At 37.4% G+C, this 27,321-nt stretch overlaps 2 protein-coding genes across 28 annotated transcripts in view; one reads left to right on the forward strand and one right to left on the reverse strand.

Annotated features, from left to right (window-relative positions):
- SLMAP (sarcolemma associated protein) overlaps positions 1 to 27,321 on the forward strand; it is a 455,854-nt gene that overhangs the window by 65,748 nt on the left and 362,785 nt on the right. The gene's annotated exons all lie outside the window — the stretch shown is intronic.
- Positions 1 to 27,321, reverse strand: part of ARHGEF3 (Rho guanine nucleotide exchange factor 3) — a 111,599-nt gene that overhangs the window by 25,911 nt on the left and 58,367 nt on the right. For all 6 annotated transcript variants that reach the window (XM_068201817.1, XM_068201815.1, XM_068201816.1 and 3 more), the window contains one exon: positions 25,796 to 25,858. In XM_068201817.1, coding sequence (XP_068057918.1) covers positions 25,796 to 25,858 — 63 coding nt within the window. The remainder of the gene's footprint in view (positions 1 to 25,795; positions 25,859 to 27,321) is intronic.

Consider the following 27,321-nt stretch of genomic DNA (forward strand, 5'->3'; position numbering starts at 1 on the left):
ATTTCTGTTTTGGACTCTTCTCTAAGCATCTACTTCTCACCACCACTGGATATTTTATGTTTGGTTATATCAATTCTTGCAGCTATTATTTTACTTTTCATATTGAAAAAAAAATGTAGTATTTTATTTGAAGACTACATACAAGCCTTAGCTCAGGATTTCTGAAGCTATGAACAGTTATTTCAGTCACATGAATGTACACTCACTTCTGCAAGTCTTCCTCCATGGGATGTTCAGAGGATACAGCTCTGAGCACAACCTGACAATTTTGGGCAGTTTATCCTCACATTTCAATCACATTAAAATACCACTACATACAAGTTGTAAAAAATGGTCAAGAACCTCCGTGAGAATACCACAGCTGCTGTGTAACCATTTAAACCCAAGCAGCCTTGATTTCAAATACCATCTGTGTATGTTTGTTTATGAAGGTGTATGTTAACACCATTTCAAAAATCAGCTTCACTTAAATCATTTAGACAAAATACCTTCAGGGCATGTTCTCAAAGCAATCTAATCCTGTAACATGGTTCATGGCATGAACAGCACTTCACACAGGACAAGAGTGTACTGGTTTGGAGACTGAAATAGTGAACTTGAGTTTATACACAAAAAAATATGCCAAGAAAGGGATTCTGTCATTTCTCCATTAATCAGGCCAGTGCATTTCAGCTTGACTAAGCTTTCTTAAGAAGCACAAGAAAAAGTAATTCTAAGAGGAATATGATTGTTAATAGGCAGGACCTTCATGTCAGTAAGTCTCAGAGCATCTTGTACCACAAGATAGACTTCACTGACATGGAAAGTAGGATTCATTAGACTCCATGGACGTTTGTGTACTCCACCAGAAAAGTGTAAATACAGTTTTAGAAATGAAATTTTGGACCCAAAATTCATTGATGAATGGCACTGAACTTTATAACATTATCTGATGGAATAAAAAATGCAAACAGCTCTCAGAGAGCTGAATGTCTGTAGAATGCTATGTGCTTTTATAAACAATGAGTTATGATTACGGTTTAATCGTGGTAGTGAATCCCTTCTGAACTGCGTATCAAACACTTGGAGTGCCTTCTGAAAGATCTTACAAACTTAGTGTGATTTATATTTAATTTCTACATGAATTTAGATTGCACAGTGGCTGCCCATCGATAGTCAATGCATGTGCACATGGGCCCAGGCAGAGCCAAACATCAGTTCATAAACTTGTGGCTGAAAGACTCCCTAGAGAACTCCAGTTGTACAGCTGAAGAAACAAAGGTTTCAGTGATTTCACTAAGTGTGGAACCAGTGAGTCCACTCTTTCCAAAAATTATACTACAAGTCTACACTAACACTATAAAAATTGTGAATCTGAATTGTAAGGTACTTTAAAAAAATAAACTAGTATTTCAGATAAAATGATGGTAGTAACCAGATTGCAGAGCAGGCCAGTGCATCAGTTTTGCCATTTTTGGAACACTTTTTTTTGTGTGTTTAGTTCAGTGGGGGAGGTGTAGGAGGGTTTTTAAAATTTATTTAGGCCAACAAAGAATTTAGTCAGATAATTACTTACCTGTGAGGGAGAAGTAAGGAAGGTATTTGGTAAGTCTGGAAAGCCCAGCTCAAAGTTGCCTACCACTGCTGACCTGGTTGAGGTCTGAAGTTCACTGACAGAGCTGTTCTGTGGTCATGGTGTTCACGCCTACGCCTTGAGTTCATTTCCTCACAGATTCAAAACTTAACACAGAAGTAACTCTTGCAAAAACATCTGTCAGCACAGCAAAGCCCTTTGAGATGTGTTCAGGTTCAAACCTTACAAAAGCCTTAAGTAGAAATATTAAGTAGAAATATTGCATACACATTTCAAGGAAAAAAAAACCAAGAACACAGTAGTTTATGGAATATCTCTCATATAATCTATGCACCCTTCCTTTCATTTAAATTGAAAGAAGGTAGATTTAGATTAAATATTGGAAAAAAATATTTTCACTGCGAGGGTGGTGAGACAGACCCTGGCACAGGTTCCCAGAGAAGTGGTGGATGCCCCATCCCTGGAAGTGTCCAAGGCCAGGTTGGATGGGGCTCTCAACAGCCTGGCCAAGTGGAAGGTGCCCCTGCCATTGCAGGGGGTTGGAATGGGATGAGCTTTAAGGTCCCTTCCAAATCAAACCATTCTGTTGTTCCATGTATGTGGTTGCACAACAAACAAACCAAGCAATAAACCAGAAGCCACTGCTTAGGAGAAGTGCTATTCACTGCCTGGAATACTCAAAGAAAAGCTACTATTCCTCCTATTCTGAAATGCCCAGTGAAAGCCAGCCAGGCTAATGCTGCACATACTGAGTATCTCTAAAGCCTCCCTCCAACATGCTCCGATCAGTAGGAAGCTTTCCTTTCAGAAAAACAAAGACAAACTAACAACTACCACCACTGAAACCACATTCAAACAATCCAAAGAACTTTTGAAGTAGTCTTTTTAATCAAACTTTAAGAATTTGAATCTTCTCGAAGATGGAATGCAGAACCACTGGCAAGTGAGAAGCCAGAAATCACATAAACTGCTAAAAAAAGAGCATTTATCAGGCAGTTACCCAGCTGTTCAAGAAACTGCAATTTTCTCATTGCAAAGACAGATTGTTCACATGGTAATGACTTACAATTTACTAGGTAATAAATATTAGGAAGACACTGCTTGATTAAACACTTTGGTGCTGAGAAATTCCAATAAAAATATTAGAGAATAAGTGATTATCATTAAAAATGTGCTCTCAAAAACCACACCTGTAATTTTTCCAGGTAGAGTCCTAATCATGGAAAGATCAGTGCAGAAAAATTAAACACATCTCTGTGGAATATGTGACATCACAAAACTGAACCCCAAATTCCTATTCTGTCTAGAGTTTCCATTTGAAGACCTTTCACATGTTCATTATTTGTGCCACACGTGGAGTAACATGAGAAGGAGGAAGTTGGGTTTCCTCAGTATTATCATGGGCTGTGCTTTGGGATTTGCAGCCAAGATGCCCTGAACTATTCCCCCAACTTTTCAGTCAGTAGCAGGAGTCTCCCTTGTCTCCCACTATGAATGATGGCTATTTCAAAACACCACCTCTACCCTGAAGTACACCCAAAGCGATGGTGAGCCACGATTCTCACGCCAACCATCACAAATGGTTTATTGCATAAACACACATCCAGTTCAGGCTGCAGGCTTTCAAACTTACACAGTGTTTCTTCATACAAATGTCTCTGGTAGAACAACTGTGCACTGGAAGAGAAACAGATCAACCAGCCAAGCTGTTTTGGTTTGTTTTTATTTTGCTAAATTCATGTAACTTTTGATTACCACAGAAAATATTGTGCAGTTAAAAGATGCCTTGTAACAATCACTTTCACACTGAGGCAGAAGCACTCCTCTCACGAGCTTCTCTAGGGATACATAACAGCCCATTTTGAAATCTGCCTCAGATTCATATACAAAAATTTTGGTGACTTGTCTGCAGCTCAGTGCTAAGGATGGCTGGATGGGGTTCACACTTCTCCACCCTGCTGCCACACCCAGCAGTGCACAGCACTTGGTGGTCCCTGAGGAGGGAATCACAGGGTGTGGTGAGGTTGGCCAAAATGATCCTCCACCAGTCACACTTCCCTGGGGAGAGCAGAAAAGAGGAGGTGGGGAGGATAGTACTGATTTATCCATGTGGACTTTAAACAGCTGCTCAAACTCTGCAGAGGGTGAATTGCTCACCCTAAGTGGAGGGGCCTTTCTGAATTTTTCATTGAAAGGCATTCTAGGGAAAGGAAATCACTGGAAACACTTGTATGATGTTCAAATGAGATTGAATGTAATTAAAATACTTTTGTCTAAGTTACAGGCAGTGGAGGAGCAGGAATTTCTCTCTAGAGCACTTATGCTGACTGGAAAATTAAGTAATAAATTTATTTATGAGAAATCATTAGCCCTAATACAAAATGTTCAGCAAGACATCACAGTATGTGATTTCTGGTCTATTTTTTGTTTTGATTAAATTTTATTACAAAAGCATTCATATTACATTAATTACTCCATAAAATTAGTCCTCAGAGTGGATAGTATTTTGTAATTTTCTGCTGTATGTATGCACGTATATTTTGCTTATATATGTATGTATGCCCAGACAAGAGCAAGAAGTAAATTCTGTTCTTCTATTCAGAAGCAGCAGGAATTTCCCCTCTCTGTAACAGATCTCACAATACTGGCCAAATGCCACTTGGTTTGACCTTCCAACCATCCCCTCCAAGTGCAATATGTAAAGCAAAGTTTGGGGTTTCTAGGATTTATTAGGCAAATCACATAACTGGGGGAGGAAACAAAATCAAAATCCAAACCAAAGCCTAAAAAAAACCTCAAACAAAAATAAGTAAACAAAAACCCTAAAAAACCCAACCAAACAAACAAAAAAAGTGCTTTCAGCTACAGAGGTCCTTTTCAGGTCAGAAATAAAACCAGCAAAAAAAGATATGACTTGGGTCTTTTGAGTTGTCTTTTCCTATTTACCTCTTTACCTAATTATACAAACTTCAATCCTTCTTATACATTTGTGTTCAGCTTGACACAGTTTACTGTGCTGCACTCAGAGCCCCAAGTGGACAAAGAATAGGATTTTACAGTATGGCTGAGGCGAACAGACAATTTGCCACTTGTAGAAGTATAAACCTCACTTCCCTCTCTAGCCAAATTCCTCTTCCTCCCCTTCCACTGGCACTGTACCCTCTCTCTGTGTAATCCTTCCCTGCCACCTTATTGCAATTCTAACATTCATCTCCTCACACAGGTAAGTCAGCAGTCCAAAAACCCAAAAAGACTTTCTTTTGCCAGATCTCGTCTGCTGTTTTTGTGAGCTGAACAAGTTACTGTGGCATGAGGAAAGCACCAGAACTCACTGCAGATAAATGGTGAAAAAGCTCACAGGTATCAATAAGGACAGGACAGGGGAAAGGCTGTTTTTTCTCCTCCTAGTAGCTCTAAACTGTTAGCTCAGCTTGTTTCATGAAGTCATATCCAAATAATACTTTCATAATTTCATTTTTCTGGATGAGAAATTTGGATCAGATGCCTTATTTATTTATTTTTAAAAACAAACCCACCTATTAATTTCTATAACAACTGTGCACTGTTACTCATCTAGTCAGTCATTTTTGCCAATTTGACTACCTTAAAATTAGAACATTTGTGCTTCTTGAATAAACATTTAGAACACAAACCTTGAGACTGATTGCATGTTCTCCTGAGCAATAGAATTAAAGTTGGAAAAGACCTTTAAGGTCATCACATCCAGCTGTTAACCCAGCACAGCCCACCATGATACATTAATTGCAAAAGGCATTCAGAAAAATTAAAATTTGCAAACTAAGATCACTATGAAACACTAGAAGTTTAGAGGCAATGTACCTTATGAAAGTCTAGCAATTTTAGGAAATGAAATCAGAAGCATGAAAATTACAATTCATGTACCTTTTCTAGACCATAGCCAAGGATGTGCCAGCAGTGTTTCCAGCCCCAAAAGTAAGCAAATAAAAATTGTTTGACACAGATGACAAGACATCCATGGGAAAGAGTGGTGAAAGCCAGTAAAACAGTGAGACTACTAAGGGATTTACAAAAAGATACAAGAGTCTCATATCTCCACTACAGTGAAGCAGCCTTGAACCTGAGTGTCTTTTATTTACACTGCAATACTGACTGACCACCCAGTGCAGAAAACCTCCACATTTGGTCCTGAACAGAAATGTTCAATTCCCCTATGCTGTGACCTACTGTACAAACACATCAGACATAAATGAACACAAGAAACTAAATCATCTTTCTGTTACCCACATCCTCCCCCTAAGAGCAGGCAGGAAAACCATGTTATAACTTCAAAAAGAAGTGTCCTTGCAAAAACTGGTAATGCTTCAACAACTGATAGAACTACTCTACTCCCAGTACAACTGCACTGCAGACCCGTATCCTTAAAGATGATGTGGCATGAGGTAACAATGTGACTAATCTTCAAAAGACAACTGAAATGGGACATTACATCTTCAAACAAACAACAACTTACACTGAGACAGAACTCCTTTGTTCATATCCCTTTCTCAAGGATTAGGGAATCGAGAAACCACTGCTGGGAATAAAAATGGTTTTATTTAAAGTTACAAAATAACTGTCTTCCCAAGTGCTAATATAATGATGTCATCCCATCCCATGGTACAGAAGTTACTATAACAAGCTTTAATTGACACAGAAATATAAATAAGAAACAGTTTTCCTGAATTCTCTCCTGATTTAGGAAAGCCAGCTGTAATTTCTGAAGGCTATCTCCTCTCTGGTCAAGCTGTTAACAAACTGCTCTCTGGCACTGATCAAGTTCAGTCTGCTTTTATGGGATCATTATCAAATCTCCAAACGCAACACACCACAAGTGTTCAACTATGAATTTTGGACAGGTGAATAATGATCCCAGTTAATTTAGTTCCCAAGATAGCAGAGAGAGTCAATAGTTGGAAAAATGTCTCAAAGTAATTCCAACCATCACAGAGAAAATATTGTTTACTACTTTAAGAAAACTCACAACTGCATCAGAACATACTTCTTGTATCTAATAATCTTGGAAACATAGCAATTGACTGAACACAAAAGCAAGATGTTTTAGCAAATACTTTGATTTTATCATATAATTGAGACTGGTGTTAAATTACAAGGAAATTTAAATTCTTTATCTTTAAATTTAAATTTAAAGAAATTTAAATTCTTTATCTTCAAATTCCCACAAAAACATGAACTCTTAATAAAACTCCTACGCTAGTAAACAGTGAAGTGTGACTATAAATGACAGCAGAACAACATAAGGCAACTTAAATATCAACCATAGCCCTAAAACTACTTTGTTCTAAGAATGCATGTTAAACAGAGAATATAGTGGGGGGACAGAGAAGCCATACACTTTTAGTGCAAGGTGCTGCTCTCGGGGCTAAAGAACATGAACAGCTGACAAGTTTGTTCTGACCAACATGTAACTTTTGGGAAGGATTCTTCTGATAACATGGGGATGTATAGCAGGAGAAAAGCACACAGATTAGAAAAATAAATAAATAAAAATCAAGTTGAGAATGAAGGCTGTTATTCTAGACCAGACAGGAACAGGAGTGAACAACCTGAATGGCAGGTTTGTGGGATTTGTGGGATTGGGATTAATAATTTATCTAGCCTTTCAAAAGCCTTTGTAGTTTCTGTTTGATGCACAACTGAAGTCATTAGAGCAATGCAAAGAGGAGCACAGAATAAAGTGATTACCTAGGAAAATGGCAAATAATATACAAAATTAGATACAGGGTATATAAAAGGCCCTACTTCTCAGGTGAGTTTGATGCCATTCAAGAACACAGCAAAAGAATTTTAGAAGAGAAGGCATTATCACATTAAATGAATTCTTGTATTATGTGAGGCAATATGTGTTCCGTAATTGATGGGTAGAACAAATTTAGTGTTGAAGGTTCTGTACCACGAATACCCCACTAGCAACCACACACTACACTGCCCAGCATGAAATTCCCAGAGACAGTCCTTTTACTTAACATGACCTTCAACCCCACACACGAGCAACAGTTTAAGTAGACATGCAAGTGATCTTGATATTTTTTTTTAAATCCCTCCGAAGGAATCTTATTTCACTCTTCAGCTGTCAAACTCTGAGTTTTTGCAGGAGTTCTAGGCTGCTACAGAAGAGAACAAGGTTACATAACACTTCTTAGTAACTACATTAGCTGTAGGAAATGGGCTTGCAAGCACTTCAACAAAGATTCATAATAAAAAACAGAAAACAAACTTGTAACCATCCAGAACTGCTCATTTTGACTGAAGCAAAAATATTTTGTCACTTATAAAATTTGAAAGAGGAAAAGGGAAGTAAAATGTGCAACGGGAGTAAAGCCCATGTTTTTCCAGGCTGCAGAACTCTGCACTTTCATTTTGATTTTGATTAATAATTTTCCATTAGAAACATGATAACATTTCACTGCCTGTATACTTATCTTATTCTGGATATGATAGTTAAATAATGAAAAGTATACACCAAGTCGCAAACAAGTGGGACGAAAAAGCAAGCAGACTGCTGGCCTATGAACATGTTTCAGTAAAGCAGAAGGAAAAATGTTAATCCTTGTGTTGTACTTCAAGCACATTGTCACACATGGTACAGGTGTTCTCAGTGTGCTCTGCCAGCTCCCCTTGATTTACTACTCCATTCCTCCCTAAAACAAAACAGGACCCAAGAAGAGAGAGCACAGACTGTGTATGCAAGACTACCTTAGGGAGTTGCACTGAAAATCCACAAGGAAAAAGGGTTAAGGCCTATGAAATGTCCAGCCATTGCACTGATGAATCCAAACTGAAAGGCTGAAAGGACAGCTTCATCACAGCATGGTTGTACAATAAAGACTGGAATGCGTCTCATATCTGCAGTAGAAACACAGGTATGTTATTACATACTGCTTGCTGGAATTCAGTGGGTTTGTTTTTGTACAAACACTTAGAGACTACCTGCTTCTGTTCCTAATCGCTTCCTGTAGATCTGGTATTTTTATTAAACTAAAGGATATCTATCCAAATGATTGCAGTTTTGCCACAGTAAGAATCCATCTATTTTGTTAGTTCAGGAAGTGCCATTTGTTTCAGTACGTGCTATCTAACAGCAGATGTGCATTAAAACGTGTCATTGCAGGATATATTAACCACATCACATGAATAAGCCAAACAGCTGAAACAAGAAGCTACAAAGACCTTTTTGAACATGAGCAGCCTCCCTGATCTCTATGAAACTAAATCACTAGTCTGATATTACTTGCACATATGGGAAAGATACAATAACTGGCAACAGATCTTATGGAAGGCACAGTCGAATGCTTTGCACTTGTTTCACAATTGCTACCTACCCTTCTAGCAAGTCTTTTTTTTGTCCTGAGTTATACATTTACATATCTACAGTGTATCTACAATAGAGTTTTGATTTAGATATTATTTTCCCAATATACAGCAGCTCAAGGAGGGAAGCTTGCTTTGTTTGTGGCGTACAGGTTTGGATTTTATTAATCATTGCCTTGCTCTCACATTCTTCCTCAATATCTGCAGCATTTGAGCAGCAAAAATCTCTAAATCAATCAGCTTCTGACCCAACATTTCTTTTAGAATTGTAATATCCCCCCATCCTCTGCAAGGTCCAAGGCAATCAAAAATCCTGTTAGCCAATTTTTACGTTTGCATCCAGATTATGAGAATTAAGCTTTGAGTGAGATATTGCAAATGTTCAAAAATAACAGTTACAGAGATAAACCCAATTAACAAATTACTAAAAAGAGATATATTCCTTGCAAAAATGGAAAACAGAAAAAGGGAAATCTTTAACCCTGATTCTACCTCTGGTATTAGGAGATGAGCAGCTTTCACTATGACTTGCTATCCAACTCAGTAGGAAAATGTAACCAAATATCATGCTGAAAAATGACATCAGAAATACTGTCCAGTGTTTCTCACCCTCTCCTTAACCTTACAGAAGCATGTAGCACAAATCCAGTTTTGCATCTGACCACAAAATACCCATGTACAGTTATGTCTGTAAGCACAGTTTGCAGGCAAGTGGCCCAGGAATCAGACCTTCTTTGCAAAGAAAAGCTCCACAGATTTTGTACCAGTAATCCCCAAATTCTAGGGATCATGGACAACAATATTAAGCAAGTGATGTGCTTACCAACAGCTTCAGGCTTGTAATTAGGAGGTTTTAATATATTTTTTTCTTTCAGGGGGCCACAAGAATTATTAAGATCATCTCCAAGACAGTGTTGTCTGCCATCCATAATCTCAGGACCACTTTTTCAGACTTTTTTACTAACTGTAACAGCTGTATTTGTGAGGTGATCAATATTCACAAAGTGTCTGAACAGTTCACATTGAAAAAAACCCCCCAAAAAAACCACGGATTTGAATGACACTCAATACCCATCCCCCCGGTACTAACCAGTGGAAAAAAGGGCAAGAACACTAAAGAAATATTTCAGAGATAACACTTTGATCACAGTTTTTAAGATTCTTATACAATCATTTTGTTCAATATTTTTCCATATGTGAATGAATTCCAATACCTAAGACCACAGTTTCTTTCCTACTGTATTCAGATTTTATAAGGTGAGGATTATGTCTTGTTTGTGAAACTGCCTGGAAGTTTCTAATGGTTCTTTTCAGGAAGCATGCATCTGTTTTCCAAACCTGTTCCTTCCTAAACTTGCTAAAGCTGGCCCCAAAAATGTATCAGGAAATAACCAGAGGATGAGGGGGATGGGGAAGGAACTTCAAAGACACCTTTTCTTAATTAAATCTCTAAGTGTTACTTCTTCCTGTTGAACTGAGTCACGCAGGGCTTTAGCTGTCACACCTGACAGGGGGAGGGGAGGTGTCAGCACGGAGAAGAGGTTTGTATTTCAGCTGCCTCTCCTAATTGGCAGCCTGGAATTAATTAATGAAGTGGAACCAGCACACAATTAAGCACGGCAAGGAGTACCGAAAAACACTGCTGCTTGCTTTAATACTCTTTTATTGCTACAAAACATGGAGAGGTAAAACAGGAAAGGCAAATGCCAGTTAACAGAGACACTACCAGAGGGTGCCTCTGGCAGTCACTGGCACCATCTGGGTCTCAGTCTGCTGCTAAGCTATCACCTGAAGAAGCAGTAAGAATAGTTATCTTACCTAATAAACAATAGCCTTTTCCATGTTTAGTCTTTCTTGTCTCAGAATGATTTTCAATATTCTGTCTGAAGCCATATGATTCATGTGGCTGTTCCAAGTAGTCTCAGCTGAAACCTCTCAGTACACTGAGAGGTTCCAGCATTTCAACTACTAATTCAGCTGGAAAGCCAGGGTCAGGGATGTGTCAACTCCATGGATTCATCAACTCATGACAGGTATGCTATTTCTGTAACCTTCTTCTTAATCAGCTCTTAGTGCTCAGAGACCTTCCCTTAGTGCACAAGCCACCTTCCCATAGATGAGGCCAGATACTTAACTTCTGTATTTTAAAGAACAGTCTTTGGAGGGGTATAGAGAAAAAAAATCCCCAGTTATTTTTGGAGCATTTCCTTCCATTTATTTTTCTTGTAAGTAACAGCAGATCTTACATGCATATTTTTAGTAGTGGGTTCTGCTTTAACTGCCCTGTCAGAGTATTGCAAAGCAGCAGCTGCTTCTTCACAAATGATGTACCTAAACAAATCAGCACAAGTGACTTTTGTAAATTTACAGCTACATTACATCAACACCTACCGAACCTAAGAGTGCCAGTGACTGCTGCTCACAGGGTAATTTGCACCCATTTGCAACTTCACAGAGGTGCTGTTGATTCAGTTTTGCTGTACATAAGCATCAATTCAAGTAGTTATTAATTCTGTAAAGGAGAAAGAAGCCATTGAAGCTGTTTTCAGGTGATGCCATTCCAAACTCACAAGTGCAAGCTTCGCTGGCTCAAACTGCTTCCATATCAGGAAATGACAGCAATTTGAGAACAATAAAGGGTTCCTTCATTAGCTGTTGTAATCCCCAAGGATAAGACCTACGTTTTCCATATAGAAGCTTCCACATGGAAGAGGGATAACATTTTAGCTTTTCTGATGATCCTTTAACAGACAAAAGATATTAATGTTGCCACTAACAATTTGTTCCTTCTTCCATTTCCTTTTTCTTTACATAATGGGAAATTTCAACTCATTTTTTGGAGTTACTTCTAAGAAGTGGAGAGTGATGCAAGACAAAATGAAATCTGTCATAGCTTCATTGCCAGTGTAGCTGTACCTACATATACCATAGCAACTGTTTCATAAAGGCTTTATCAACTCTCCCTTTCCCACTTGCATATCGGTTTACCTTTTGGAATGACCTCACACATCAGGTTACAAGAAAGACACCTGAATGCTGCTGAATGCACCAATTCTTTGCTTCTTAAAGTAAGGTCACTAAAAGGAAACTATGAGATGAGAGCTTTACCAGTAAATCCATCCAGCACTTGAATATCTACAACTTTGTGGTCTGTTTAACGTTAAGAATTACTTTATAAGATGTCCTAATCTGTATCTCTCACCTGTAGAGGGTTTTTTAGCCTATTCAAGTGAACATGACACAGAGGAAGTTATTTTTAAAGAACACTAAGAAGTGACAAATGTGAGAAAATATATCCAGCAAGAGATACATCGTTGCTTAATTGATGGATGAAAAATTATTACTATGTTGACATTATGTATGTTTCCTGCTAATGCAAATAAAACCCACTGAAACATGACAACAGTAAGAATCAGAGGCTAGCTCTACTATTGCTGCTAAAGAAGTTACTTTGGAAACAAGGCTTCTCATTTGATGGAAGGGAACATTCATTCATATCATGCCATGCCATATTCCCAGACACAGGAAAGAAAAAGTCTCCCTGCCTGGATGCCAGAGGGAAAACTATTTTTCCAGAGACAAACTATCTTAACTTCCTGAGGAGTTAGGCAAAAGCTGCCAGTTAGGCACTTAATCCTACCCATGACCCAAGATTCCACTTGGGAAAATCACTGAATTTAAAAATACAAGGTAGAGGAATGATGAATGACAAATGCAACAAATGGGCAACAAATATTAGCTGTCTCTGACCAGGCAGTGTATTTTGGAACTTCTGTAAATGACATTTTTAAAGCCTGTGTGCACAATAGTTCAAGTGAGAATTTGATACAGGTGCTGGCTAGAAAGTATTCTGGCAGAGGTAAGTACATTTAGCTGTGCTCTAAGGGCTCTTATTTTGGTTTTTTTTGTTTTTTTTTTCCTTCTTACTCTATGACAGAAGACCACTGCATTGACTTCATGCAGTAAACTGATTTTAACAAATTTGTACCAAAGTACTTCCTGACACTGCTTTTACTTTGCTTATTCCACAGCTATGCCTCCTGCATCAAAAGACTGTCTCAACCACAGCAGGTCCTGAAATTCTGCACCCAGACCAAGCTCAATTACATCATAAATGAATACAAGAATAGTAGTTTCCATTTCAGTAACATTTCCATATTCCTTTAGGTTTGATGAATAAATTTTCTTAGTACCACTAAGGAAAAATAAGGTCATCAGTATTTCATAAGCAGCAAAACCAAGCCAGAGAATATGTAAGTGATAGATGAAGTTCATGAGAAATATGCTCTGAAACCACAAAAAGACTTTTAACTTCAGGCAATGTCAAACCCAGCCTCCACATCACTTCCTTGGCCAATTCCACATAGATATGGGCAGCAAGTTCATTATCATTATCATAAGTGTTAAAAACTTCATGTGAGCAGAAAAGGGCATAAAAATATGCTTATTCAGACAAGAGGTTAAAAAAGCAAAAATGTCTTCAAACATCAAAACACTCAAACTGCTTGAATTCAGAGAACATTTCATACAGAGTGCAGGAAGTCACTTTGCTATTCTAAGTGATGGTACAAAAGGAAAAAAAAAAGCCACAAAAGAAGCACAAACATGCCATAAAAGCAAGAAACACCAGAATATAAAACAAAAAATCTCCCAGAAACAACACAATGCATACAATGAATAACATAATGTAAACAAGATATTCCAATACAATAATATTCTGAAAACTCTCAGCTTTATGACTCAAAGTTGACTCATTTGTCTTAATTAATAAACAACTATGGAGTTTTCACAAAAGAGGTAAGAAACACTTCATCCAACTACTCTGTACTACCTATAAATATTTTCAGAACTTTAATTAATGGTTAATCAATAAATAGTATAAGAAACACTTGTGTAGCCTCTCCAAGAATGCTTTTGCTTTCATGACAAACCCACTTGACACAGTTTGCCTCTTCCAAAGTCTCATCCTGTTCCCATCCCATCACATACACATCCCTGACCACCTCTGGATCCAACAAGAGATATAAATTAGACAAAAAATATCTGATTTAGAAGACAAAAGATCTGATACAAAGACACCTGTAAGCAATAAATAAGACCATATGCCTATTCAAATTTGCAACTTGTCTTTCTAATATTTCCACACAATCTGGGTTCCTACCCCTTAGATTAAATCAATAGTTTCTGGAAGAAATTTCATTAATTTCACAGGAAGAAGAAATTTACTGCCAGCTCCTCCCCCTCCAGCTAAGGGCTTACATTTGTTTTGTTCATTATTGAAGTTCTGGAAGTGTACAATTAGTTTATTTTGAAAGGTCTTCACTAACCTTTGCAGAAGAGTATTATGACAAGAACACAAAAGATCTTGACCAAGCTGACCTATTTAAGCCTCAGCTATCCTACCTTGCCACTGCCCATCTCATAATTGAAAGCTACAACAAAGCCAGTGAGACCTCTTGAAAGATGGAGGATTCATTAAAGGCCAAATAACACATTGCCAGTTTTTACATTTCATTGAAGAACTCACCTTGAACACTGAAAAGGAAAACCATGGAATTAGAACTTTGGCCTTAAGCAGGTGAATTGTAATTCTAGCAGACCTCTGGACACTCTCTGATTACCAGGGTCCCTACAGAGCCTCCAGCTACCCCAGCAGGAACGTGATCTTCTGTTATGTAAAATGAATTATTGAAAGCTTTAATAATCAGTTGTTTATCCACAGAATTGTAAAACTAAACCATCATAAATTGGAAATATATTTCAGTAAGAGGCAGCTGATATAGGATAAACTTAATATTCACAACAGCACCATAATGCTCTGTTTTACTTTATCAAGTTGATAAGTCACTCAGGCTGTTGATGCCTCACCAGGTAAGTGCCCTGAATATATTAAGATCAAGTTTGTTCTGAAGACAAGGATGACAAATTTACATTTCTTTACAAACATTATTCAGTACAGTAAGGTAATTTGGAAGGGAAAAATCTCAAATTATAAGTTTTAAGAGGAAATACACAAAAATTCATTAAGTGTTTTTAATCAACATGCTAAAGAAAATGCAGATAAGTGGACTGTTGCTGTCCTCTGAATTACATTTTTAGAAAATCAAATCAAAAGTCAATTACATTCTCACAGTGAGTTAAAATTGAGTAGAACCATTAAGCACACAGCAACAGACATTTAAATATATTAAGTTACCAACAGTAAGATTTGGAAATTAAATGCTTCAGCACCTTTGACAATTCTATGCAGATTAATGCATTCATCACTACCTAAGCATCTTTAAAAAAACCTGGCATAAAATTCTGAGTAATGCAAAGGAATACCCCTGACAGCTAAACTGCCTGCACTCCAGGAAGGAGAGCTTTAAAAAGATTGTGGTTTTGTTTCCAATTCTATCAAATGTTCATTAAAGAAGCCAGCTGACTGAGATAAATCAAGTGAATCCCTCCTCCATGAAGGGATTAAGCTCTTAGAGGCAAACAAAACTCAAAGGGCAACCTCTACCACAAGTACAAAGCAAATATATACAGTTTTAATGTGTTTTATGTACAAAAATAGTAGATGAAAGTCTGAACATTTCCCAAGACAAAGTCAAATCCTTTCAGTATTGGTTTCTTTGAGAACAGTGGTAAAAAATATCAGCTCGACTGTTATAAACATTCCCTTAAGAATTAAAAGATCAATTTAAAAATAGACCTTTTTGTCCAACTAATGGCTGATATCGCAAGGTAAGACAGAAGATAATATAGAGGAAGGAAATGAAAAATCCTCTAATATAGCAACAGATTTACATTTTATCCTGCAAATGCAGAACTGTGTGAATGAACCTTGCAGGTTTACAGCAAAATTTTTTAATTTTTTGCTGACTATTTTTTGTAGTCATGTAAATGAAGAAGTTCAAATAAATGGAAATACCTCATAAGTTACCACTAGAGATGTTCTGTCCTCATCCAGGTGGGATGACTTTGCAAAATACTATTGTTCAGCCTTCTGTATGTTAGTGGGTAAATCTTAACCACCAAGAATATTACTCTGCAAGTTTTAGTTCTCTTTTTTCTGCAGTTTTGTTCATCAGCAGCAGAGGTGACATGCTAATATTCTATTGACAAATACATTCATACACTTGTAAAAAATAACATTATGGTTTTTTGTAAAATAGTCCTAGAGCATTTAGAAACACTTGTTAAGCTTCTGCTTGCTGGGGGCTTTCCCCTCCTGGCTTCTTCCCACACCATGGAAAGGGAACAGGGTGCAGGTGCATAACAGAGCCAGCAGCTGTAAGCAGATACCCTGCAGCTGTCCTGATTACAGAATTGCAGTGATAACGGAATGATAGACAAAACAATAAAATGTTTTCCCTAAGAGATAGGAGGACTTAAAGGCTACCAAATGAATTGAAAAATCACTGCTACGCAGAGATCATTTTCTAGGAGTATTATGGCATTACCACAGCATTCTAAGATTATCCCAGAGAAAAGTATGAAACTTTTATGACAAATCATGTTACCCTTCTCTGTTGTAAGATTCATCTGCTTATGTCTCCCTGCACTGCCCTGCACTAGAGTGGCCTTGGCTGACAGCATTGCACTCACAGCACTGGCAGTACAGAACACTCCTCCAGGAATCTCTGTGCTTTGGTCTCAAAGCAGGTCAGGAAAACAAACACACATTGGTTGCATTTTTCAGATAAGGATCTGATCAAGAGAGAAGTCCAATGATCCACTGAAGGGTACACAGAAAACTTAATGCTCATGAGGGAATAAAAACAAGCCAAATAGACCATGTAACCACAAATATCTGAGTGAAACTTCTTATCTTTTTTTTGTAAAAACTACTTTCACCAGCTAAAATTAGGAAGTACCTACTAGAAGATTTTTAACAGTAAGCTTGTCTTTGTTTTCCTTGTTGCTAAGCTCTTGCTGAAGAAGTTATTTCATAATGACTTTCCTGCTAAGATGCAGCTTGTTTTAAAAACACAAAGCCTAGTATAAGAAGTTTCTTCAAAAGATGAAAGCAGATGTTATCTATTATTTAATGAAAATCACCTCAATATATTGATATAATTATTTCAACTTCACATTAGCTGAAACAAAAATACCTCCTCTGACCTACCGAAGGAAAAGGCATTGTCTGAAAGAATTGGTTATCTGTAGGTCCTGGCTACAGTAAAAAGTACCATATAGGATCCTCTGCCCATACATGTTCAGGGATTTTATTCTGATCTGAATGCTCACATGTGGTGTAAGACAGTGCCTTAAACTAGTTTGTGACTAAGAAATCTTGTTAACAATAGAGAAGGTCTAGGATGGACTGCCTGCAGGAGTAGTAGAGGCTTCTAAAAAGCACCATGCCAAACTACCTGTAATGAATAATTTCATTATCATTTAATTCAACCACCAGGAGATGAATGCCCTTACAAGGCCTGTCCTAGTGCTATGATGTAGAGAGGCACCCGGGTGTATTTATGTACCAACTTAATTTCCTGTTACTCTAGAAGTTGGTCACTTCTAGAGGCACAGCCAAAATGCAGCTGGCATTGCAGAAATTTATGGACTTCAACTAAACAGCCATGCTAATTCAATGAATCCTGACCCGGCTTCCACTTGAGACTTCAGCAAGCACTGGCCTATGTCAAGCACTCCCGTGGATATTATTTGAGAATGAATGGGTCATCCTTTCCTTCTTCCACAGAATAAATATAGGCAGACTGCTTCAGTCAAAAGTTTAACATAACTTGAAAAACCTCAACTCTTTGGCTCCAGGCCACACACAGCACATTGCTTACATGGTGCCTTCATTTTTTTTACAAATTATGTCTGCGCAGACCATATTATAAATTCAATATAAAATACAGTTACGAATAATGATGTATAAAATTTAATTTTAGAAAATGTATGGCATTATACATTATTTATCTCTACAGAACTAATATTGGCTTATATTGTGACCTCTAAATAATCCAAATTACAGTAACTCATAACTGGATTCAATTTTGTTATGAAAACCTCCTCTGCAAATCTTCATCAAACCAACCACCACACACATTGCTTAATAGATATCCAACTTCATAGCTGCCAATAACATCTGTCTAATTTCAGTTCACAAATGCTCCCAATTCACCATATGCAAAATAAGCAAATGTCAAGCCTGTTTCTGTAACCCAAAAGGAATTTAAACTGAATTCAAACTTCAGCTGCCATTTTGTTATGTAGAATATCATAAATTACATTGTTATTACTATACAAAGCAATTCTTTGAAAAAGAACACAAGACATATGTACTCTACTTCTGACTGAATCAGAAAGATAAGCTGTGTTACATGCAAATATCGTAAGAATTACAAAATCTTCATATTTCTGAAGATAAACTTATCTTTCATCTGATATGTTTCTCACTGAGGTAATTTGCTACTATTGAGAGCTAAGTCCACAGACTGAGTGGATGTTTTTGATGAAACCTTGCTGATTTGGAGGCAAAACCTTACCTCCTTTTCTTCTCTTTTGTCAGTACAGCCAAGGGAAGAAAAAACTGGCATCTCACCAAAACACACCTTGCCTAAGAATTGATATAACCTGTTTCCAGATTTTTATCAGACGTCTTCCACAGTTCCCAAGACTTTATCATAATCTAAGATTTGATCAACAACTAAACCCCACAGCAAAAGTGTAAAGGATAGCTTTGCAGTGTCTGAAAACCATCAGGTTTGGGGTTTTATCACGTCTTTCCTGCTGCACAGTTAAACACATTTCAGTTTCAGAACAGTAACACTGAGCATGCCTCACCAGGAAAAAAAAAAAAAAAACAAAAAAAAAGAATAAAAATCATTTTCTAGGAACCAACAAGTTCCCCAACAAAACTTCCCCAACAAGTCCCCCAACAAAACCATTTTATGGCTTTACTTCCCCCTCAGAGACTGCAGAATGCCAAGAACTGTATAAATAAAGAATCTCAAAGGAAAGGAAACAGCATATACAACAAATTGAAGATGTTGTATCAATTAATGCCTTGCATGTGAATTTAAATAGGAGCAAACAAATAGATGCCAGCAAGTCATAATTAGTGTTATAGTTTGAGCTAAACCATAAAAAAGTTAGTTTTAATCATCATACTTCATTTAAGGTATCTATAGACCAGCTTTAGTTTCTAGAAACCGGGTGAATACATACAAGAGATACATTTTCTTACTCAGTTCCCAAGTATGTTTGGTGTGTGTTTCCAAAGGTCTGGCATATTTGCGAAGGCAGATTTGCACTGAAGATGTTCATCACAAAGATCATCACACATTTGCTGTCTTCACCAAAATAAGTCCTTGAGATCTACTGGAACAATTAGCTAAATTCTGAGGAGCTGTTCACATAAATAAAGAGTAATTGTATAACTACACAGGAACTCTGAGATCATACTAGAATGCAGAGGGGGGAAAAAAGCAGCCTGACCAGCAATTTCCACATTTTTCCAATAGAGCACTGTAGGCCTCATCTAATGAGAAATAGCAAGAGAATAACAAAACAGAGCCTGAAGATACAGAACCTTACTCCAAATAATGCCAGCAGCAGAGGGTGTAGTCTATGACAATCATATGAGGGATTAATAATGGATTAAGAATAGTCACTGTATAATGAAGTCTGAATCCAGATGAGCACTGACCACCCTTCTGCACAGCAATATTCAAAGGTTATGAATAATTCAAACATATTGTATACATCTTACTGGGCAAGCTGAAGACTTTTTATACTATGAACATGCAACAGACCACAGTTTAGAGAAATAAAAGACCTAGATACAATATATATTTTAATTATCTTGACTCTGATAAGCTGATGTGGAAGTAATCCTCTCTAAGCTTATAAAGCTAGCTTGCCATACCTTAGCAATCAAATATAATGGAATTTGTAATTAAGTTTAATTAGGTCAAATAATGTTTTAGCTATATTGACTATTAAATTTATAATAAATGATCACTTTGCACTAAAAGCAATCAAAATTAATGAACTCTGGTCTAGTGTATGCAAATGTAGCTTAAGTCTGGGTACCTTTTTGTTTGTATTTTATACTGGGACATATTTTATTAACTTGCAAGTAGGCAAATGAGCAGTAAGACATTTCCAGTTCGCTCAATAGTAAGTGACTGTTTGGCAGAGCTTGATTTTCAGTAATGATAACTGTTCTACATAACAAAAATAAATAGCTCTTCTGAAATTTTACCTTCTTTATGAAAGTGCTTTACATGTCTAGTTCATCTGTATTTGTTGTACATTCCTTCTCAAAATAACAACACCAACTTCCATGAGTTTACAACAAATCTGCACACAACCAATTGCAGAGGAGAACTGCACACCACTGCCCTGATTCCTTTTCTGGATGGAATTTTGCTCAAGTACAATTTTATTCTGAAAAGCCCAAGTTTCATATTAGGTTTTACCAGCTTTTTGTTCTGGAAATCTCCTGAGTTACTCATGACTTTACGGAGTTCAGACATATGAGGCACACGGTGTCATCACCATTACAAGATTTCAGCTATGCCGTTACCCCCTTACCTTAGCCATTAAAAATGCAGTGCTGTTAAGCACCTTGCTGAGTGCTCCGTGCAATAATCTCCAGCTAACAGTGTTCACCACCACTTTGCTCAGTGTGATGTATTAGCTATATTTAATAGCTACAGAATACAAGAACCCATTGCCTGTGCCTGAGTAAGGAGCACAACCCTCCAGTGCTGCACCAGGCTCACGAGAAGGTTGCACTGAATGAAGAACCACATTTCAAAGCCGGATTATGAGGCCAGAACGAAAGTCACAGCAGCAAAAAGGAGCAAACACACACACAGAAATAATCTAGAAGCTGCTCAGAATTTAACTAAGGAGAGAATGTCCGCAACAAGAGGAATATAGAGCAGAGCTCGTGGGGGTGTTTTAAATACAAAAAAAGTACTTTGCCCTCTATGATTGTTAAAGCTGCCTCAGTTTACCTGCCCCAATTCCCCAGCCTGTAAAGGGATAACAATAAAATCTGAAGTTTATGTAAGCCAGGTTAATCACATAAAATCTGAAGTTTATGTAAGCCAGGTAAATCATTATGCATATGCAGATCAAGAAGCTATCACCATTCTAAGAGCACAAGCATGAAACACCACTGGCTGAGTTAACTGGACAGACTGAAGTCCATTGACTGAGTTAAGCCTCCCAGTGGAGGCCAACATAAACAAAGTCACGTCAGGTATTAGGCACATTTCCCTTTAAATAAACTTCCGACCGCTGTGGCCTTGTACCTTCATGCACTCAGCCTTCACAGTCTGCTGGCCACATCTGTCACAAGCTATCACTAACTATTTGACATTGAGGAGATTTGCAAATCCACTTATTTCAGCTGGCAATAAAATGAGCCAAGTTCAGCCAGTCAGTTTAATAAGCCAGTCAGTTTAGTAAGCCAGTTTATCAACTCCTGAAGCATCACTGCCAGTCCAGATCACTAAACAAATACAAAGATCATTTAACATGCTTAGGTTACCAGTCCTTGTCCTGAGTCAGCAAAGCTCCAAGCAGTGTTTCCTGTGGAAGGAAATTCTGTCAGTATGACTTATTCCCTTGGAAAAGACAGGTATGTCTGGTAATGGTCAGTCACAGAAAAAAAATTTTAGAGCTATTTTTGTAAAAGGATTGCAGACACAAGATGATGTCATTGGCAGAAGACCCATATGGATGTTGCTTTCCAAGGTATGAAGTAATCCAGTCATTATATAGTTAATAGCCTCTTTCTTTATCACTCCCATCCTCTCCTGGACAAAGGTGGCCACCACATACATTTACACAAACTGGGGTTAGACAGTAAAGATGGCCAGATCTTTCCAGTGCCAAGCACAAAAACAAGGTACATCCCTGAGGTGATGCCTGTGAAACCAGAGCAGAGTGAATGCACCACCAGCAGCTCAGGGAGCTGCAGAACTGACCAGACCAGGAGTCATTCATCTCATGCAAACCAGACAGTGTGCTGCACAGGAGAGCCTAATATACTGATTTGTTAAATACATACAATATTTAATAAAAATAACCAATTTTATTACACAGCTTGAGAGACTTATTATTTGTAAAAATTTCATTATCTATTATTATCCCACTGAAAATCTAAATTCATAATAGGGAACACGCACATTCAAATTTTCAGATTCTTAGGCTTGGAAAATAAATGCATTCATTGAAGATATACATATAAACAATTTGGCACATCTTTTCAGGGCATAACAGAGTTGCTAGACAAAGGAACCTGAACATTTCATTATTTACTTCATGCTATAATCCAAAGACTCCAATTAAGCATAGAGCCCTCATTAAGTAATTTCAAAACTGCCATTGCTTGGAAGAAAAGAAGGTATTGCATTGGGCTAATCAGTGTCTCCTGAGAATGGCCATGACAAGCTAAGGATGGATCTCAGGCCAGCACCATTTCCCTGGCAATAGTGAAAAAAAGTTGTCCATGTGAAAGCAGAGTACACACCTAGTGACAGACACGTAGTAGTTTGCTCTCCCAGACTCAGAAATATGCAGCTTCAAGGGCTTCCTCAGATGGATGGCTTCACTAAGTCTAATAGCTCTTGGCATTTTTTTCTTCCATGAATTTACCCTATTTGTTTTTTTAACTCCTGCAAAACCTCTGGTATCCACAACACCCTGTGCCAGAATTGTGCCACTGGCGTGGTAGGTGAAATGGCATCGCTTTTGCTTCAGTAGGAACGTGCAACCAGCTTTATTTTGTGCCCTCAGTCCCAAGAGAAGGAATAACCTTACACAGACCATTTCTCATGGAACTAACCACGTGCCAATTTGTTCCCAGGATATTTGATTTCAGTTTAAGTTCCAGTATATTTGACTGTTCTTAAAACAGAAACTGTTCCAAACTTTAATAATTCTAGACACTTCTCCTCACCCCTTTCTTCAGCTCCCTCTCCATTTTTGGGAATAAGTTACACTGTATGTGAGGCAACAGAGAAAGGAAAAGTGACCTTGCATAACACCACCACAGCTGGTTTCTGTGAGATATGAACTGATAATTTTTGATATTTTTCTTCTTTTTGAAATTTGCTGTCACAAACAAGAGAACAAAAGACAACCAATTCACTGCCTTGTAACAGAAATCTTGAATTACCTATAATACAAGCTATGGCTCTCTAAAATGAAAACCCAAAAAGACACATCTCTACTCAATATAAATAGCATTTAAGCAGACACAGAGAACAAAATGCTTTTACAGGTAAGTATTCAGCCATGGACTGCCAGATTCCAGCCATCTCTTTTGTGCCACAACATTGCACAGTGCAGTTAGAAGACCCCCCAATGTTTTCCAAAAACATGAGATACTTGGTATTCAGCCTAGTTACATTCTCAGCACTGTCTTTATCATTATTCATAAGAAAAATTTGACATGAAAGGAAAAATAAAAGTTTATTTGCCATGCCTAGGAGGCTCACAAAGTCCTCCTTTACTTGGGGGGCTGATAATCTAATGGGCAGGAACAAAAGTCATGTGAAAATGTGAACTCTTCCTGTCCAACTTGTTTTAATGTCAACAGCACCTGGTTTTGATGGGCACACTTGAACCATTACCTGAAGTTAAAAAACCTGAGGGTGTTGTTCTGAATTCACATGCCAGGCTCATTTCTTAACCAAAGGCACCAACCCTCTCCAAGTCAGTCACCATGACAGTTTAAGTCTCCTGTCACAGCCAGAGGCAAACTGGCCTTAACAGCAAGTCCCGCCAGTGGTGAGGGCACAGCGTGTACCACATGCTGAACAGGGACCTGTAGTATTGCCATGTGCAAGAGTTCAGGGCAAAGTAAGCTTCAAAGACACAAGAGGCAATATAGTCCATACAGCATAAATCAATCAGCACTTCCTGGTAACAGAAAAAAGGGGTGACAAGCTTGAAGTTATCTCAAGCAGAAAAAGATAAATCAACTAGTGTTTACATGAATTGTACATTTAAATAAACTGATTGTTCTTCAAGATAAAATGCATACCCTTTATATCCTCATGGGATACTCTCCACCCTGTTGACTTGAGTGATACTGAAGCACTGTAAGGAAAGATCCAAACTTCTTCACCCAATTCATTTCTCACCCCTATTTTTTAATACAGACTCCAGCACACATTTACATTTAAACAGTGAAATTCTGCATTGATGACAGTGGGAAGAGCTTTCTTAACAGCCCTTCACACATTTTATTGACAAGATCCCTCTAAAGCAGGGATTTACAAATCTTTTAATGAAAATCCAAATTAAATGGTTTTATTAGTCATTGTCTTACATACTGATGTTTAGTGAATTTCTTTACCTCTTCTCAGATTCATAGTTGTTTTGGCAGTAATAATGGTTACACAGAAAACCAATACCAAGAAAATAATATTCTATAAATTTTAAGTGGTATTTAATAACTGCAAATAAAGGACATTGCTATTATTATTGCTGTATCTATTGCTCATCAGAAAACCACAAACCTCACTTTGCTCAGTGCTCTGTCTGTATTTCCATGGAGCAAACTCAGAGCTAAGATCACATTAGATCATCCTCCTCCAGGAATTCTAATAGCAGAAATTGTCCCCTTCAAGCAGTATTTAAATGTTTAGCTATTAAAGGAGAAGCTATATTCAAAGTATTTCTACAGCAGGGTAACAGATTCTACACAAGGAAATTTTACCTAATTGTCTTAATCATCAAATAATAAAATACATGCTTTTTCCAGAAATATAAAAATAGTTAAACCCAGCATTTTCCACCCCAGATCAGAGTTAAGCATCTAAAAATGATCAATTTGTCCAAAATAATAATAAATAGTCAACAATTTCCAATTTTTCCCTGAAGAACAACAATTCCTTTAAAGGGAAAACAATTCCTTTGAAGTTGGGCCCAAGGTAAGGTCTGATGGGATAAACTAACATTAAAGTATCAGCTCACAGACAAGGTCAGGCTACTGTGGGTTTATGATTTCCAGAACAGTGCTGGATTCTACCCAGCTCACTTGAGGTGCCTGCAAGACCTTGTGTTTGTCTGCAGCCATCCAGGCAGGTGAGCCCTTAAATGTAATTAATGCTTCAAAGAACAGGTATACTTCAAACCAAAATTAACATCTGACCATTAAAGAAACCACAGCACTAGGTTTAACACTTGCTAATAAATAAAACAGTTTAAACAAGCAGTGTTTATTCTCCATTACTTTATTTTCCATTACTTTTTCTGTCTGTACTATGTGAGAGGTCTACAGAAAAGGAAAACTGGTTCAACAGCTGTCTGCAAACAGAACACTGCAAATATTGATGAAGACACCGAACAGAAGGAATGGCTAATTTTCCAACCTCTATTTATTTCCATGGATTTGAAACTATAACTTCAAGTGTACCTTTATGTCACAAGTTTACAGAAAAAACAACACACATTGCTGTTTACTGCATAATTACCCTCATTAAAACTTTGATTCAACACCCACCATAATGAAAGAGTTTGGTTCTTACAGCTTGCATTAACCACCACCAACAACTGAAATGGAATTTCCCATACACCCCTTCAACAGTATAAAGGGTCTACATTTAAATCCTGCATTCACAAAGTCCTTTTATCCTGTTAATTATTTACTAATAAGAGAGTCAATGCTTTACAATAAACTGTCATTATTAAATCATTTTTCTTTTAAAGGTTTAATACAGAAAATGAGAGAAGTAACATAACAAACATTTTTTTTCATAACAAGCAGAAAAAGTTATTCATGCTATGTATGAAAACAACACAGCTGAAAAGATGGAACAGGCTTATTTCAGAATACTCCTAACAGCCATATTTTAGTTTCAGGGAGTAGAGAGGGAGGGAAAAAAAGAAAATTAAATTACTCACACTTGTATCCAGGCTGCAGATACTGATTGTATCTTCATCTTGAGTACTCTGTTTCCGTTTTTTCTATAAAGCAAAATGAAAAGAAAGCTCAGTTTTGATGAATAGTACCAAACTGCCTTTGGCTTGATCCTGAGACAATTATACATCATGATGTCATGCACATAAATATATGTGTATATATATTTAACTTACTCTCAATATCATTACAATCACCATGTATGTGAACATAAACTCTCTTTTCATGAGTTGAAAAGCTACCTATTAGCACCTTGTGAATTAAATGCTGTTCCTTTTCTGCTCAGATAGGTTCACTTCAATTAAGAAACTTACTTCTAACTAAAAGCATCAGTAATTACTCCATGTTGGAAACTGTACTTTGGCACTTGATATGAACTTTTGTATCTAATAAGACTGTCAGGAAGAGAAACATATTTTGTGCTGAAAGCCTATACTTAAGATTTTTCAAAGGCTACCTTCAGCAATCAAGTCCTATCCACAGACAGTCAATATAAAAGGTGAAATGTACTGCAGGAATTACATTAGGGTATGTTAGGGTTTCACTCTCCGTGTCAGTGATTGCATTCTGCTCCAGATTCAGGTTTTGGGTTTGCAAATGGCAAGCCCTCCCTTGTGTCATATCACAGGTTCACCACAAGATTAATCTTCATGCACTTCAAATAAGTGTGAAATGTCATTTAACAGAGCTCTGCATTGTCTACCAGGCCAGGAAGATTCAGGAAACAAGAGAAGTCACTGAATACATGGTTCTTATTTATCCAGCTGTGTTGTCTTCCAATGTCAACCAGAGATAAGCAGTCACACATAATTATAGCTGGAATTCAGTTTCCAGTCTATAGAAGTCAAAGATGAGCAATTTAGAGACCAAAAACCCCAGACAGATGCCATACAGAGTTCATAGCTTATGGGATGTCCAAAGCTCAGCTAAAAGGTAGAAGTGGCACACAATGAATATATTTTTTATTTTTAAAAAAAGGTAGAAAAATTGTGTCCTCTCCCATGCCCAGTGTCTATTCTCCTAGCTCTTGTGAAGCCAGTGAAACAACTTCGGATCTACAAGGTCAAGCATATGGTTTCTGAGAACTGTTTCTTTGATGAAAAAAGATAAGGAATATTTATCACAAAATCCAGAAGTTTTGATTTCATACTCTTTTAAAACTAAACTCTTGGTGTTGAAACCTTTTATGTTTACTCACTGGTATTCAGCAGATCTTTGACTCATTTAAATACAATTCTGCGGTTTTTCAGAAAATAACTTCTGATACTTTTTTTAAATAATAATTTCAAAGTCAGCAACAGCTGTGTTTTAACAGTATTATTGTCCAGAAACTGGACCCTGAGTTTTGCCACCACATTAAACAGTGAGAAGTGTTTTATGAAAGTAAATCTCCATCCTCAGACTAAGCACAATCAAATCCCTTTTATGGCTACAGTATGGATTATTAGCAACAAGTTAAAGAACTGACTAGAATACAGAAATTTCTGGACCAGACTACACTGAGCTACCA

This window comes from Anomalospiza imberbis, chromosome 11 (genome assembly GCF_031753505.1).
Source record: "Anomalospiza imberbis isolate Cuckoo-Finch-1a 21T00152 chromosome 11, ASM3175350v1, whole genome shotgun sequence".
NCBI lineage: Eukaryota > Metazoa > Chordata > Aves > Passeriformes > Viduidae > Anomalospiza > Anomalospiza imberbis.